The following is a 15,127-nucleotide window of genomic DNA, read 5'->3' on the forward strand; positions in this document are numbered from 1 at the left end:
TGTAAATAGTTTTTGCATTTCGTGGGTGAATGCGAATGTCCTTGAAAACCACAGGCGGTTTTTGTTTTTGCCAATCCATCTTTTCACTTGCTTTACTTAGTCAAAGGAGAAGATAGAGTCCAAATCAAATAAACCAGATTCCTCGACTTCACTGGCTGAAATGCCAGTGAAACCAATTTCTTTTCTTGTTTTACCCCACCATTAATTTGCATCACTAAGGAATTTTCTATGAACGTGCTCAGCAAACTCAAGTCTTCTCTGATTGCCAAGCTCATGGAAACAAAGTGCTTTCTCTTAGAACTCTGACAGAGACATTCCAAAGTAACCCAGCAATAGACTACATATCTATGAAAGAAGAAAGGAGGGGAGGAAAGAAAAGGCATAGCATAAACAAGAAAAGACAAAACCTTAAAGAGGAAGGAGAAAGGAAAACATTTAGATTCCTTGAGTGATGGAAATAAATACCAAAGCTATTAGTTTCAGTTCAAAGAATGTATCACTTTATGCTGTTTATTATTTCTTGAGGATTATTTATTTTATCTTAAAATATCCAAAGGGTAAAAGGGGTCCTGAAGGTAAGCGGCAATGAAACTGACCTGGTCCGGAGAAGGCCTGTGATTGGGATGTTGTGACCTCCCGGGAGATCGATGGTGGTGGTGGTGGTGGTGGTGGTGGTAATGGTGATGGTCTTCATCGTAGTTGTCTGCCATCAGCTTCATTCTGTTCTGGGTCTGTGTGGAACAAAAACCAGGGAAAATTCCATCAGGAGCTAGAAGACGGGCCAAAGAGATTCAGGGCATAATTACGGTACCTACAGGGCTCCCTTTGTTCCTAATCCAGACGTTTTCACTTTTTGTCAAATTGAAACTTAATTTAAAAAGCACCATGCCATTAGTTTTGGTGAAAGAAGCTTTGTCACATCCTTGAGGCTACTATGTAACATCTGTAGATGTCAATGTACTTCCCCCTTGTTATTTAAAAAGTAAAAAATGGACCTATCCTAAGGTGCTTTGTTTTACACTATCAAGCCATCACAGAGACCCAGAGTAAGCTTGCAATCACAGAGTGCCAACAATCACATCCTATACTCTAAAGCAAGCCAGAGAAGGACGCCCTGGATGACAATATGTGAAAGGGCTGCATGGAGACACAGAACTACAAACAATGATCTCACAAGACAAGGCAGAGAAATCCACTCAAAAGCTGCCAAATGCAAAACGACTGATGGACATGGTTTATCGCTATGATGACTTCTTGGGAAAGGGCTCTCTATGGACACTTTGTTATTGTTCCTTGAAAGAATTGAGCAAAAGGTGCAAAGTTGATGGAAAAAGAGCTGAACACTCTAATTTACGCCCCATGACGTTTGTCACATGAGGCAACTGGGTGTCATAGTTAAACCCCCAGGGCCACAGAATTGCACTGTTTTATTATGCAGGGTAAGAAACGACTGGTGATGAATTGACCTAACAGGGTCACAGAGTCTGGAAAAATGCCTAAAGACCATGGGGACAAAAAAGATATAATTAACTAATTCAGAAAGCCAGGAAATGCAGATTTGGGGATAGGACTGCTTGGACTCAAGTCCTGCTCCACTTCTTTGCTGGTTATGTGGCCTTAACCGCTGATAAAGCTTGATTTCCTTAACTCTAAAATGGGAGTAATAGTACTTCCCTACGATTTTTGTGAGGAGCAAATGAGCTGATGGACTTCAGTATTAGTCTAGTACCTGGCACACAATAAGCTGGCAATAAAAGTCAAGTGCTGTTATTACTATTATTGCTGCTATTGTTGTTGTTTGCTGTAAGAAATTTCTCCTTCTTCGTATATGCTGTTTTCTTTGCCTGCGATGCCTCCTCCTGTCCCCTTTCCCTCACTTCTAACTTCTGTGTCTGGCTAACTCACAATATTTTCTCTAGGAGCCTTTTCCTGATCCCACCCTTGAGGCTGGGTGACATGTGCTTCCTGCTTACCACAGCTCTATAATCATGGATTTATCTGTCCATCTGTCCATCTGTTCGTAGACCTTGAGGCTGTTTCTACCAGCTGCCTCTCTCCAGAATTCAGCACAGGGCCTAGCAGATACAGATACACAATACATGCTGCTGTAATGAGTGATGAGACGGATGGAGTGGCCATGATTTTGAGGGATGCTGCCATCCTAGAGATGAGAAGCATGTTTGTTCTCAGCAGGAAAAGTCACAGAGAGTTGAGGATATCTCCTGATTTGCCATAACAATCCCACTGGTGAGTTGAGGTGACAATGAGCCATCAGTGCTCTAAGACAGCCAGAAGTCAGAGACTGGCAGAGCCTCCAACCAGTTGGAGTTTTATTATATAATGTAAATGACGCTCTGATAAGAAAGAGAATTTTAGACCTAACATAATGCCTTCTTATGGTATTTTTCACATACAATCTAACTTATTCTCAAAACTTTCCCAAGAGGAATTATTACCATTCTCATTTGGCAGCTAGAAAAATAAGACATAGATTTCAGCCCCCGGAGTCTCTTTCTTGACACAGAACATGGAGATTTTCTGGGTCTTCCAATTCTCAATCTCAAGGATTTTTTCTTTGCCTTGCTGCTAGCAGAAAAGGCAAACAGCTATACAGGTAGAAATAGCTTTCCCATAAATGCTTTGGTTCTGTTAAATTTTGGAAACACCTCACATCCCAATTCTACCTGCCAGAGGATGTCTCATGATTTACTCACTCCATTTTTAAAAATGTGTACAATATTTGAAAGGCCCCACAGTGGATGTAAAAAAAAAAAAAAAAATGCATGTATATGATAAAAACAATAAAAATAGAGGAAAAGATCCACTTAAAAATTAAATAAAAAATCCCAGGCAACCTTTGGCAGCTGATAGCATTTCCATCCTTCACTTGTCCACTTAAAGTGTCAGAAGACCCAATGGACACGTTATGCCTTATGAGAAAGAGCAGGTCAGTGGAGCTGTTGCAGACCAAGTCGTGAGATTCCCCTTGGTCAGCTAATCCTTGTAGATGAGTTTCTGAAATTCAGTGTTCACACCTAAAATCTCAGTATTGTCAGGAGCCTGTACTTTTGAACTCATGAACTAATAAATCTGGAATTGTTTCTTCTAAATAGAATTCTAAAGGCTTGAAGGGAGCTGTGAGATTTGCAACGGTCAAGAAGGAAGAGACTTGCCCAAGAATAAACGAGGGAGCCTAAATGAACAAATAGTAACTCTGCTATTGTAAACATTGTAATGTCCTTATCCTTTGGGGAAGCTCCTGTGATTTTATGAGATTACTTTCTTACAAGTGACAAGCCCGAAGTTTCCTACCTTTGAACTATATTCCATAAAAGAATGTACAAGCTAAACAAGATGCTATATGCAGTCCTAAATGTGTCTGCTGAAATGAGGTGTTGGGAGTAGGCATGTCATGGGATAAAGACTGTAAATGAATGATGTCATCTTTCCAATTTGGTGCTGAAGTATAAATAAACCACATTGTTCATGTGAATACCAGATCTGGGGGAAATGTACACAGAGCAATTGTGAGCGGAAGAGGCTTTGATTAGTCTGGGCTGGAAGAGAAGAGTGTGAAACAGAGATGAAAAATGAGAGCTTGGTCTGATACTCTAGACGGTTTTTATTTATCTTGCTTGTAACATATCCCCTAAACTGTGACCGATTTCTTACAGGCTGGTTGCTAGTGTTCTCTCCTATAAAATAGTTTGACCAACCTCGCTCCTTTAATTGTCAAATTGAAAATGGATCTCTTTTCATCTTGTTTTTAAAAATCTGCACTACTTATCTTCATCCCCACCCAATTATATTGGTTTCCTCACAGACAAAGAATGGTCTAGAAGGATAGGAAGCCACGAATAACACTCCCTAATGGTCAATGAAAGAAAAACTGCAGAAAGTTATAACAAGGATTGGAACAAGGACACTATTTGTTCACATAACTCCAGACACGTTTACCAGGTGATCCCATGTGTAATGACTCGTATCCCTGTAGCCATCAGGTCCGCGAGGTGCCCACCACAAAGCCTTCAACTCCAAATCTTCTGGGCAGTCATAACTGAAAACCCAGGAAAACTAATATTGACTTGGAGAAGGACGGCTTTCCACAGCACTGCACTTGGGAAGTCGGGGACTCATTTAGCAATTCACCAAAGCCCAATTTCTTCCTTTGCAGTGTCTACCAAACTGCTGGCTTGACACTTTTGCCTTTGGCTAACCGTGCTATATTCTTTTTACTATATTATGTCATGACAGTGGAGACAAATCTAATTGGATTTCATTTTCCACTTCCTCTTTCTTCCAGGTGCCGCCTTGTTCTTCCAGGGCCACAGTCTCCTAACAGCTCCCCTGCCTGCCGCACTCTTGCCTCCCACTGAACACACTCCGTGGCCAGAGCGACCTCAGACTCCAGTTACTCCCTGGATCCAGGTTCTTCCCCTCCTCACTGCCCTTAGAAGAGCTGGCTCCTCGACACACTTCCAGATTTCCCTCTCATGCCCTCTCTCCCCAGCTTTTGGGACATGCTGTTCTCTGTTTCGGTCATGACCTTCATCCTTTACCCCTTAAGCTTGAGTTATACCCTTTAGTTCTCCCGGCTTAGCTTCAACGGCACGACCTCCAGAAATGCCTTCCCTTAATCCACCTCACAAGGGATTAGCGTCCTTCCCCCCCTTTCCACAGAAGAGTTCTTACCCACCCTCCAGCCCCTGCCATCATAGCACTTACCTCAACGAGTGGTAAACAGCTGCATGTCTGCTCAGCTTTCTCCACCACTGGGTTGAAAATCTCTCAAGGGAAGCACTATGTCTGGATTACCCTCTTACTTACCGCCTAGTGCAGAGTCTGGTGTATGAGCGGTAAGTAAATGTGTATCAAAGAAATAGAGGAATGTACAAAAGAATGGATAGGACACAGGCTACTTTGGAAAGGGAGAAATGCAAGAGTCTATGATGACTCCATAGTGTATTTAACTCCTGATGTGATAGTTTAACTTTGCCTGTTGTGTATTTGTTTTTGTTTGTTATTGAAAGTAGGAAGAGCAGGATAAATGCACAGTTTTGGAGCTTTTGGCCAAGTCAAATTGGTCTTCAAAAATATTCTATTCCTTAGCAAATTGGACCCAGTGAAATGCTCCACCACCTCCTTGATTACTTACTTCATTAAGAATAAAGAGTATTGAGGTGTTATTAGGTTCATTTTCTTACTATCCTCCAGTCTTTGGAAGAGCAGGGGACTTTGGAAGACTTTTGCTAGTGCCAAGAACCAACCATGGAAGAAACCTGAAAGTTTATCCATTAACTAAAACCCTGGATGAACACCATCTGTGAAAAGGTGCCTGATATTCCACCTCTTTTGACATTTCTGAAGAGTTTATCCAAGGAGCTCTTGCAACAAAATGAAAATCCTTGATTGACTAATAATAGACTCAATAGCTTAATGGCAATATGTAGCTATAAAAGTGTAATATTAAACTGCCTTTAAAAATATTTTAGCAAGGTGGCAATAATGAACTATGCTTTGATCAGTCATCTGGATGAAGTTAACAATAAAACCTTCATGACTATGGTATAAATAAGAAAAAAATATAAGATTTGTTGCTGTGGGACATACAGATAATACTGTGCAACAGTAATTATACTTTTCTTCTATCAGGTTTTCTTTTCTCCTTCTTTCCCACCAGGGAAACCCAAAACATTCAGGAACTCTTCTAACTAGTCTTATTTCCACCTAATCAGAGCAAGGCAAACAATTCTTGTCTCCAGGTAAAAGATGGGGAGAGCAGACCACACCGGACAGTGAGGAGGGGAAGGACTTCCTGAACATCCACGAGGCTCACAAGGCAGTGAATCAGGATTGAGTAGATTCTGGGTTCCCATGCTCAGTCACAATTGGAGGAAAAAATGAAGCACAAGGATGAAGAAGCCATTTGAGGAATGCTCTGCATTGGGGGACTTCATGGGATTAAGAAAGAATCAGTGACAGGGACAGGCTTCCACTGTGGACACTGCCCTGAAATTCAGTCCACACTTACGGAACATCTGCAACTACAACGCCAGCAAGAATTAGGTGCCAGGTTAAGTGTTTGGCCAGCATGCTCGCATTGAATCCCCAGATCTGAGATAGCTATTCTTAGCAGCCCTCTTTTACAGATGAAGAAAATAAACCTACCACTACTCAGCAAGTGAGTGGAGAAACAGGACTGAAACCTGGGTTTCTGACTCCAGAGTCCTATGGTAGTGACATGAAAGGTAAGGTCCTAGGCCAGGGGTGGGAGCGATGTAAAGATGAACAAGACATGAAGAACGAGAGGGCTAACTACAGCACAGTACAGCAAGAGAAACAGGAGAGAAGGGAATGGTTTAAATGGATGTCCACAGGCAGGAGAGATCCCTTCCAGCTGAGGGCAGGGGAGTTAAATAAGGTTCTATGGGTCAGATGCCCCTTGAGCTAAGATTTGAGAGTTGGCTTGGATGTGAGTATAGGGAGGAGTGGGCTGGGGAGACTCCATAGTAAACTGACCCTTTCAACACTTTGAGAGGAAGAACAGGTCAATTAGGGCAACCCAAAAAGTGGGATGTGTGTGTTTGTGCAGCTTGGATGAACAGTCTAGATGTGCTGCTGGCTTCCTACCTGCATCCCTCTTTGCCTGAGGCCTTCCTTTGGGCACAGGTACAGGCTTGGCTGGGGAACAGGGCAGATCAGAAGTTCTAGGGAACTCATACTCCTAGAACAATCCTCAGTCTGGGAGGGAGCGAGGTGATGGATAAATAGCTGGCATCCTGGCCCCTGAGAGTTCCAGGATCTCCCAGCAGGTTCCCAGGAGCAGGAGCCCTGGTAGATTATGGCAGGAAACTGCCTCTGAATGCACCTTTTATTGGACTCCTTCCCTTCCCCATCTTACTTCCTCATTCTCTCATCATGCTTCTTGGGATCACCTCCCAAACAAACTACCTGCATCAAATCCTTGTCTTGGGGTCTGTATTTGCAGGACTCTCAGCCACTTCTTACTGAATAATTAACAAGCACATACCTAACTTTTGCACAGTGCTCACATACTTGTGACTAGCAGGCTCCTTTCCACAGATACTTCTTGAATTTCTCATCACCTAAGGTGATAGAACTCTTGCCTTCCTTAGGAAAGGAACACCTGTTTGACACTAATTCTGTTCCTGCAGAATACTCTCTCTGACACACACACCAAACCACATTTCCATGAGCCTCAGTTCTTGCATCTATATAATGGGCAAGCAAGGGAAGGATATCTTTAGCATGAACTAAACGCCACATGGATAGATGCCGAGCTATTGTTCTTATTTCTCATGGCACATTTTGTGCAGTTTTTTTTGTTTTGTTTCTGCTAAAACCAAGGGATGGCGATTCTTTTGTTAAAAAGCTTCCTGCTGCCACCTTAGGAACCGAAGGAATTCCCTGAAAGGTTATGGACAATGAATGTAGTGGGGTATCATCTCCCCTGTTCTGCTACCAGCCAGTGCAGCCCATGGGGGAAGAATGATTTACAGAGAAAGTGTTCCATATGCTCTGCTCATAATATGAGGATCCTTAACAGTGGCAGAAAGAGGACTGACACTGTGAGGTGGAGCCACCTGTGAACATTGGTGATGATAACCAGTGCTTACCTAGCCCTTGCTGTGGGCCAAGAACAGTGCTTTGCTGGTGCCATCTCATTTAGTCAGTCATATCAACCCTGAGATATAGGCTTGGGGGTGTGTTCAAAATCTTTAATAACTACTCTGACAGGGGCAGAAACCCATGAGATCCAAGAGTGACACAAATGCATAGACCTTGAATCTTAGCCTTGGAATAGGCTGTTATTATCCCTACTTTGGAGATGAAGAAACCGAGATTTAGAAAGACTAAGAAACTCATCCAAACTCAAACAACTGGTAGATCTGGGACTCTGATTCCAGGGCCTCCGATGTGACCACCGTATCTTACTGCTCAGATCCATAAGGACTGGACCCTTCATTAAAAATCAAGACTAGTGAAACGAGTCAGGCACAGAAAGAGAAATATCACATCTTCTCACTTATTTGTGGGAGCTAAAAATAAATAAATAAATACACAAACTGGGGGTGGGGGAGGGAAGAAGACACAACAATTAGAATTCCTCGAAGTTGATACGAAAAGCACACAGATATTAGGTTGTTGGGAGGGAGGGGGGAGAGGGAGCAGGGAGGGAAGTTTCGGTAATGGGCCTCAATAATCAACCACATTATATATTGACAAAATAAAATTAAATTTAAAAAAAATAATAAAATTTTAAAAAATAAAAATAAAAATCAAGACTGATCTGGAAATGGGCTCTAACTCTCTGGATACCAACTCCAATCAGAGATTAAAAGAGATGCAGCTCAATTTGATTTTAAAGTTCTTTGTGAATAGTATGAAACTCACATTATAAAATATTGATCAAGTCCCAAAGAAGTCCAAGTAGTTGACCAACCCTAATAAAAATTCAAAAGTTATTATCCACAGTTCACACCAACTAAAGTGCTTCGATCAATAAGACAGTTTTGAATGTAGGCTACCACATCAGCAACTGCAGACAATTAAGGAATTTCTAACATTCTGAGCACCATTGCGGGTGCTGAAGTCTGGGGGAGGGGGAACGCCCTAGAAGTTTCCACCACCAAGTTACTTAGTTAAGCACAGGTCTGTTTAATTAAGTAGTGGGCAGCACATGCTATACTTAGCTTTTAAACACTTGTAAAGTCCTCTTCATTCATTTATCTTACTTGTCACTGACAAGCTCTTCAAGGACTGTAACAGTATGCAGAGCATGAAGAGCCTGGGTAAACAATGCATATTTTATGTGGAGTCTAAACTGTTTCAACTAAGAGAGTCAATAGAGGGTCTCTGAAAAAAAACCCAGACTCTTCCACTAGACTGTGGAAGCATTCTACACGTGCTCTGTTATGAGTTTCTTCAGAAAGTGAACTTCAAAATCAACTTTCAATTTTCTAACCAAAAGATAAAAAGACAAAAAAGATAAAAAGGGAGGAAGGGAGAAAGAAAGGAGGGAGAGAATGAAGGAGATCAGATGAAGGGAGGGAAGGAGGAAAGAAAGAAGGAAGGAAGGAAGGAAGGAAGGAAGGAAGGAAGGAAGGAAGGAAGGAAGGAAGGAAGGAAGGAAGGAAGGAAGGAAGGGGAGAGAGAGGAAAGAGAGAGAGGGGAGGGGAGGGGGACGGAGGGGGAGGGGGACAGAGGAGAGAGGAGAAGAAAGAAAGAAAGGAAGTAGGAGAGGAAAAGAGAATGCTATTTGCAGGTGTTGAGATTCAAACTAAAATTGTGCCGACAAGGGAGGCTGAGATCTTCATTCAATTTATAATATAACCAATATTTATTATCATTGGCTTAGACAGAAGTAGCATCACCAAATCGTCAATCATCTCCCAACTAATGAATAAAGAAAAACCTTCAGGGTACAGCCTAACAGAATTGGCCAAAAGACTGGAAACTGACAGTGTGAGTTACTGTTCCAGTAGAATTTGAGGTTGAGTGACCCAGCGGCACAGTCAAGAAGGGACCAAGAGAATCCCAGACAGTCTTAGAGAGTAGGGGCTACGAAGAGAAGCATGCACACAGCCTTGGAGGCAAGATGACTGACAGGGAGCAAATGAACTTTTCAATAGTTACACATTTACTCTAAACTGTATTCTAATAAATTGTAACAGGCACATCAAAGAGAGGATTCATAGAAATTATGTCTTAGGAAACAGAAACCATCGTGAAGGTGGTCTTCAAAATGACTGAAGCTTGAGACACCATCAGCAGAGGGACGAGCAAAGCTGGAGAATGGATTGGGCTGCGGCCAGCGGCGCTCCGAAGTTCAGAGCAGCCCAGAGAGAACACACACATCCCGCATCCGAGGCACTGTGGGAGGACAGGGGGACGTTCCCTGCGGGGGCTCTGACCTCATGCAGCCTGGGCCCACTCCCAGTTCTGAAGCTGAGTGGAAGGGCCTAAACCTAAGACCTCCCCTGCACCTCCCCCCTTCAAAACAAAACAAATGACAGCAAGAGGGGGGCGACAAGGGACACGTATGGAGAGGGAAAGCCAGGGAGAGGATCTAGGTCCAAGGACCGAGAACAAATCCTGCTCCCCAGCTGGTCTCACACGTGGGTAAGATGACTGAAGAAACTGTAAACACTCTCATTAATCGTTTTCCAATCAGTTCCAAAACAAATGGGAAGGGAGAAACCGCAGCGAGTGAGCCAAATACCAAATCCCTGAAGCACTCCCTCAGGCTGCCTGCTGCCCTGATCTCCCTCGCAGTCTGGATTTCTAGGCCCTCACTGGCTTTATTTTTTTTTTTTTTTTTTTTTTTTTTTTTTTTTTAAGTGTTTAATTTATTTATTTATTTTTTTTTTTAAATTTTATTTTGTCGATATACATTGTAGCTGATTAATGCTCCCCATCACCAAAACCTCCCTCCCTTCTCCCTCCCCCCCTCCCCCCCAACAATGTCCTTTCTGTTTGTTTGTTGTATCAACTTCAAATAATTGTGGTTGTTATATCTTCTTCCTCCCCCCGCCCCCGGTTTGTGTGTGTATGTGTGTATGTGTGTGTGTGAATTTATATATTAATTTTTAGCTCCCTCCAATAAGTGAGAACATGTGGTATTTCTCTTTCTGTGCCTGACTTGTTTCACTTAATATAATTCTCTCAAGGTCCATCCATGTTGTTGCAAATGGCAGTATTTCATTCGTTTTTATAGCTGAGTAGTATTCCATTGTGTAGATGTACCACATTTTCCGTATCCACTCATCTGATGATGGGCATTTGGGCTGGTTCCAACTCTTGGCTATTGTAAAGAGTGCTGCGATGAACATTGGGGAACAGGTATACCTTCGACTTGATGATTTCCATTCCTCTGGGTATATTCCCAACAGTGGGATGGCTGGGTCGTATGGTAGATCTATTTGCAATTGTTTAAGGAACCTCCATACCATTTTCCATAGAGGCTGCACCATTTTGCAGTCCCACCAACAATGTATGAGAGTTCCTTTTTCTCCACAGCCTCGCCAGCATTTATCGTTCATAGTCTTTTGGATTTTAGCCATCCTAACTGGGGTTAGATGGTATCTCAATGTGGTTTTGATTTGCATTTCCCGGATGCTGAGTGATGTTGAGCATTTTTTCATATGTCTGTTGGCCATTTGGATATCTTCCTTAGAGAAATGCCTACTTAGCTCTTTTGCCCATTTTTTAATTGGGTTGCTTGTTTTCTTCTTGTAAAGTTGTTTGAGTTCCTTATATATTCTGGATATTAATCCTTTGTCAGATGTATATTTTGCAAATATTTTCTCCCACTCTGTTGGTTGTCTTTTAACTCTTTTAATTGTTTCTTTTGCTGTGCAGAAGCTTTTTAGTTTGATATAATCCCATTTGTTTATTTTTCCTTTGGTTGCCCGTGCTTTTGGGGTCGTATTCATGAAGTCTGTGCCCAGTCCTATTTCCTGAAGTGTTTCCCCTATGTTTTCTTTAAGAAGTTTTATTGTCTCAGGGTGTATATTTAAATCCTTAATCCATTTTGAGTTGATTTTAGTATACGGTGAGAGGTATGGATCTAGTTTCATTCTCCTGCATATCGATATCCAGTTATCCCAGCACCACTTGCTGAAGAGGCAGTCCCTTCCCCAGTGCATAGGCTTGGTGCCTTTGTCAAAGATCAGATGGCAGTAAGTGTGTGGGTTGATTTCTGGATTCTCTATTCTATTCCATTGGTCAGTGTGTCTGTTTTTATGCCAGTACCATACTGTTTTGGTTATTATAGCTTTGTAGTATAGCTTAAAGTCAGGTAGTGTTATGCCTCCAGCTTTATTTTTTTTGCTGAGCATTGCTTTGGCTATTCGTGGTCTTTTATTGTTCCATATAAATGTCTGAATAGTTTTTTCCATTTCTGAGAAAAATGTCTTTGGAATTTTGATGGGGATTGCATTGAATTTGTATATCACTTTGGGTAGTATGGACATTTTCACTATGTTGATTCTTCCAATCCAAGAGCATGGAATATCTTTCCATCTTCTTGTATCCTCTCTAATTTCTCTCAGCAGTGGTTTGTAGTTCTCATTATAGAGATTTTTCACCTCCTTGGTTAACTCAATTCCTAAGTATTTTATTTTTTTGGTGGCTATTGTAAATGGGCAGGCTTTCTTGATTTCTCCTTCTGCATGTTCACTATTGGAGAAAAGAAATGCTACTGATTTTTGTGTGTTGATTTTGTATCCTGCTACTGTGCTGAAATCATTTATCAATTCCAACAGTTTTTTTGTAGAGGTTTTAGGCTGTTCGATATATAGGATCATGTCATCTGCAAACAGGGACAGTTTGACTTCATCTTTTCCAATCTGGATGCCCTTTATTTCCTTCTCTTCTCTGATTGCTCTGGCTAGTACTTCCAACACTATGTTGAATAGGAGTGGTGAGAGTGGGCATCCTTGTCTAGTGCCTGTTCTTAAAGGAAAAGCTTTCAGCTTTTCCCCATTCAGGATGATATTGGCAGTGGGTTTGTCATATATGGCTTTAATTATGTTGAGATACTTTCCCTCTATACCTAACTTATAGAGGGTCTTTGTCATGAATGAGTGCTGAACTTTATCAAATGCTTTTTCAGCATCTATAGAGATGATCATATGGTCCTTGTGTTTGAGTTTATTAATATGGTGTATCACATTTATTGATTTGCGTATGTTGAACCAACCTTGCATCCCTGGGATGAATCCCACTTGATCATGATGAATAATTTTTCGTATGTGTTGCTGTATTCTGTTTGCTAGTATTTTAGTGAGGATTTTTGCATCTATATTCATCAAGGATATCGGCCTGTAGTTTTCTTTTTTGGTTATATCTTTACCTGGTTTTGGTATCAGGATGATGTTTGCTTCATAGAATGAGTTTGGGAGATTTGCGTCCGTTTCAATCTTTTGGAATAGTTTGTAAAGAATCGGTGTCAATTCCTCTTTGAATGTTTGGTAAAATTCTGCTGTGAATCCATCTGGTCCTGGGCTTTTCTTTGTTGGGAGCCTTCTGATAACAGCTTCAATCTCCTTTATTGTTATTGGTCTGTTCAGATTTTGTACGTCTTCACGGTTCAGTTTTGGGAGCTTGTGTGTGTCCAGAAATTTATCCATTTCCTCCAGATTTTCAAATTTGTTGGCGTACAGTTGTTTATAGTAGTCTCGAATGATTCCTTGTATTTCAGATGAATCAGTTGTAATATCGCCTTTTTCATTTCTAATTTTTGTTATTTGAGTCTTCTCTCTTCTTTTTTTTGTTAGCCATGCTAATGGTTTGTCAATTTTATTTATCTTTTCAAAAAACCAACTTTTTGATTCGTTGATCTTTTGAATTGTTTTTTGGTTTTCAATTTCATTCAGTTCTGCTCTGATCTTAATGATTTCTTTCCGTCTGCTAACTTTAGGGTTGGATTGTTCTTGTTTTTCTAGTTCTTTAAGGTGAAGTGTTAGGTTGTTCACTTGCCATCTTTCCATTCTTCTGAAGTGAGCATTTAATGCAATAAATTTTCCCCTCAATACTGCTTTTGCAGTATCCCACAGGTTTTGGTATGATGTATCATTGTTTTCATTAGTTTCAATAAACTTTTTGATTTCCTGCTTGATTTCTTCTTGGACCCATATGTCATTAAGTAGAATGCTGTTTAATTTCCATGTGTTTGTATAGTTTCCAGAGTTTTGTTTGTTATTAATTTCTAGTTTTAATCCATTGTGGTCTGAGAAGATACATGGGATAATTCCAATTTTTTTGAATTTATTGAGACTTGATTTGTGACCTAATATGTGATCTATCCTGGAGAATGATCCATGTGCTGATGAGAAGAATGAATATTCTGAGGTTGTTGGGTGGAATGTTCTGTAGATATCTGCCAATTCCAATTGGTCTAGAGTCTTGTTTAGATCTTGTGTTTCTCTACTGATTCTTTGCCTAGATGATCTGTCTAATATTGACAGTGGAGTGTTCAGGTCCCCTGCTATTATGGTATTAGTGTCTATTTCCTTCTTTAGGTCTAATAGAGTTTGTTTTATAAATCTGGCTGCTCCAACATTGGGTGCGTACATATTTATGATTGTTATGTCTTCTTGATGGATCAGTCCTTTTATCATTAAGTAGTGTCCCTCATTGTCTCTTTTTATGGTTTTTAGTTTAAAGTCTATTTTGTCAGATATAAGAATAGCCACTCCAGCTCGTTTTTCTTTTCTGTTTGCATGGTAAATCTTTTTCCATCCTTTCACTCTTAGTCTGTGTGAATCTTTATGGGTGAGGTGGGTCTCTTGTAGGCAGCATATAGTTGGGTCCTGCTTTTTGATCCAGTCAGCCAGTCTGTGTCTTTTAATTGGGGAATTTAAGCCTTTAACATTAAGAGTTGTTATTGAAAGGTGTTGATTTATTCCTAGCATTTTATTGGTTGTTTGGTTGTCTTAGGTGTCTTTTGTTCCTTGCTTTCTGATTTACTGTTTGGTTTCTTTGTTTGTTGGTTCCTTAGGTTGTAGATAGTGTTTTTGTTAGCTTGTTTTCTCTTCATGAATGCCATTTTTATTGTACTAGCGGGTTTAGATTTTTCTTAGGTTTTTATGGCAGTGGTAGTTATTTTTCAGGAACCAAACCCTCACTGGCTTTATATGGGATACTCTGAACTGGCCCTAACTGGGATCAATTCAGTTCGACCTGGAAGGACAGTGTGCGTCACAGATTCCACTCAGGACAGAAGGTCTCCACGGACCCACAGAGAAGCAACAAGACAGGTCCATCATCCGCAGTTCTCACAGGCTTCTACAAGCCCACGTTCCCCCAGCACAGAAAAATGAAAACTCGTTTATATTCACCACCTCTTCTGCTGTATAACCTACCCCCAAAGAAGAGGCAAAGTGGAACTCCTGGGTTTGTGAATCTGACAGAAATCCAATTTCCAGAAAGGACGAAATTACATTCTAATTTCATCTGGAAATGTTTAGTGTGTTGAATCATGCTGGGTTTTGTTTCCCCCCACCCCCAACTCATCAGATTAAATTCACTGAATATTTTGAAAGACAAATTCTCAGTCACCTGTTTAAAGGTAGAATTCAAAAAGCTTGGCTTTCTGTGACCC

The 15,127-nt window shown here is 41.0% G+C and overlaps 1 protein-coding gene across 1 annotated transcript in view; it reads right to left on the reverse strand.

Annotated features, from left to right (window-relative positions):
• Window positions 1–15,127, reverse strand: part of ERC2 (ELKS/RAB6-interacting/CAST family member 2) — a 799,084-nt gene that overhangs the window by 64,795 nt on the left and 719,162 nt on the right. Inside the window, exon 17 of the mRNA XM_063113405.1 lies at window positions 597–731. Coding sequence (XP_062969475.1) covers window positions 597–731 — 135 coding nt within the window. The remainder of the gene's footprint in view (window positions 1–596; window positions 732–15,127) is intronic.

The sequence above is a fragment of the Cynocephalus volans genome, chromosome 11, assembly GCF_027409185.1.
Source record: "Cynocephalus volans isolate mCynVol1 chromosome 11, mCynVol1.pri, whole genome shotgun sequence".
Lineage (NCBI taxonomy): Eukaryota > Metazoa > Chordata > Mammalia > Dermoptera > Cynocephalidae > Cynocephalus > Cynocephalus volans.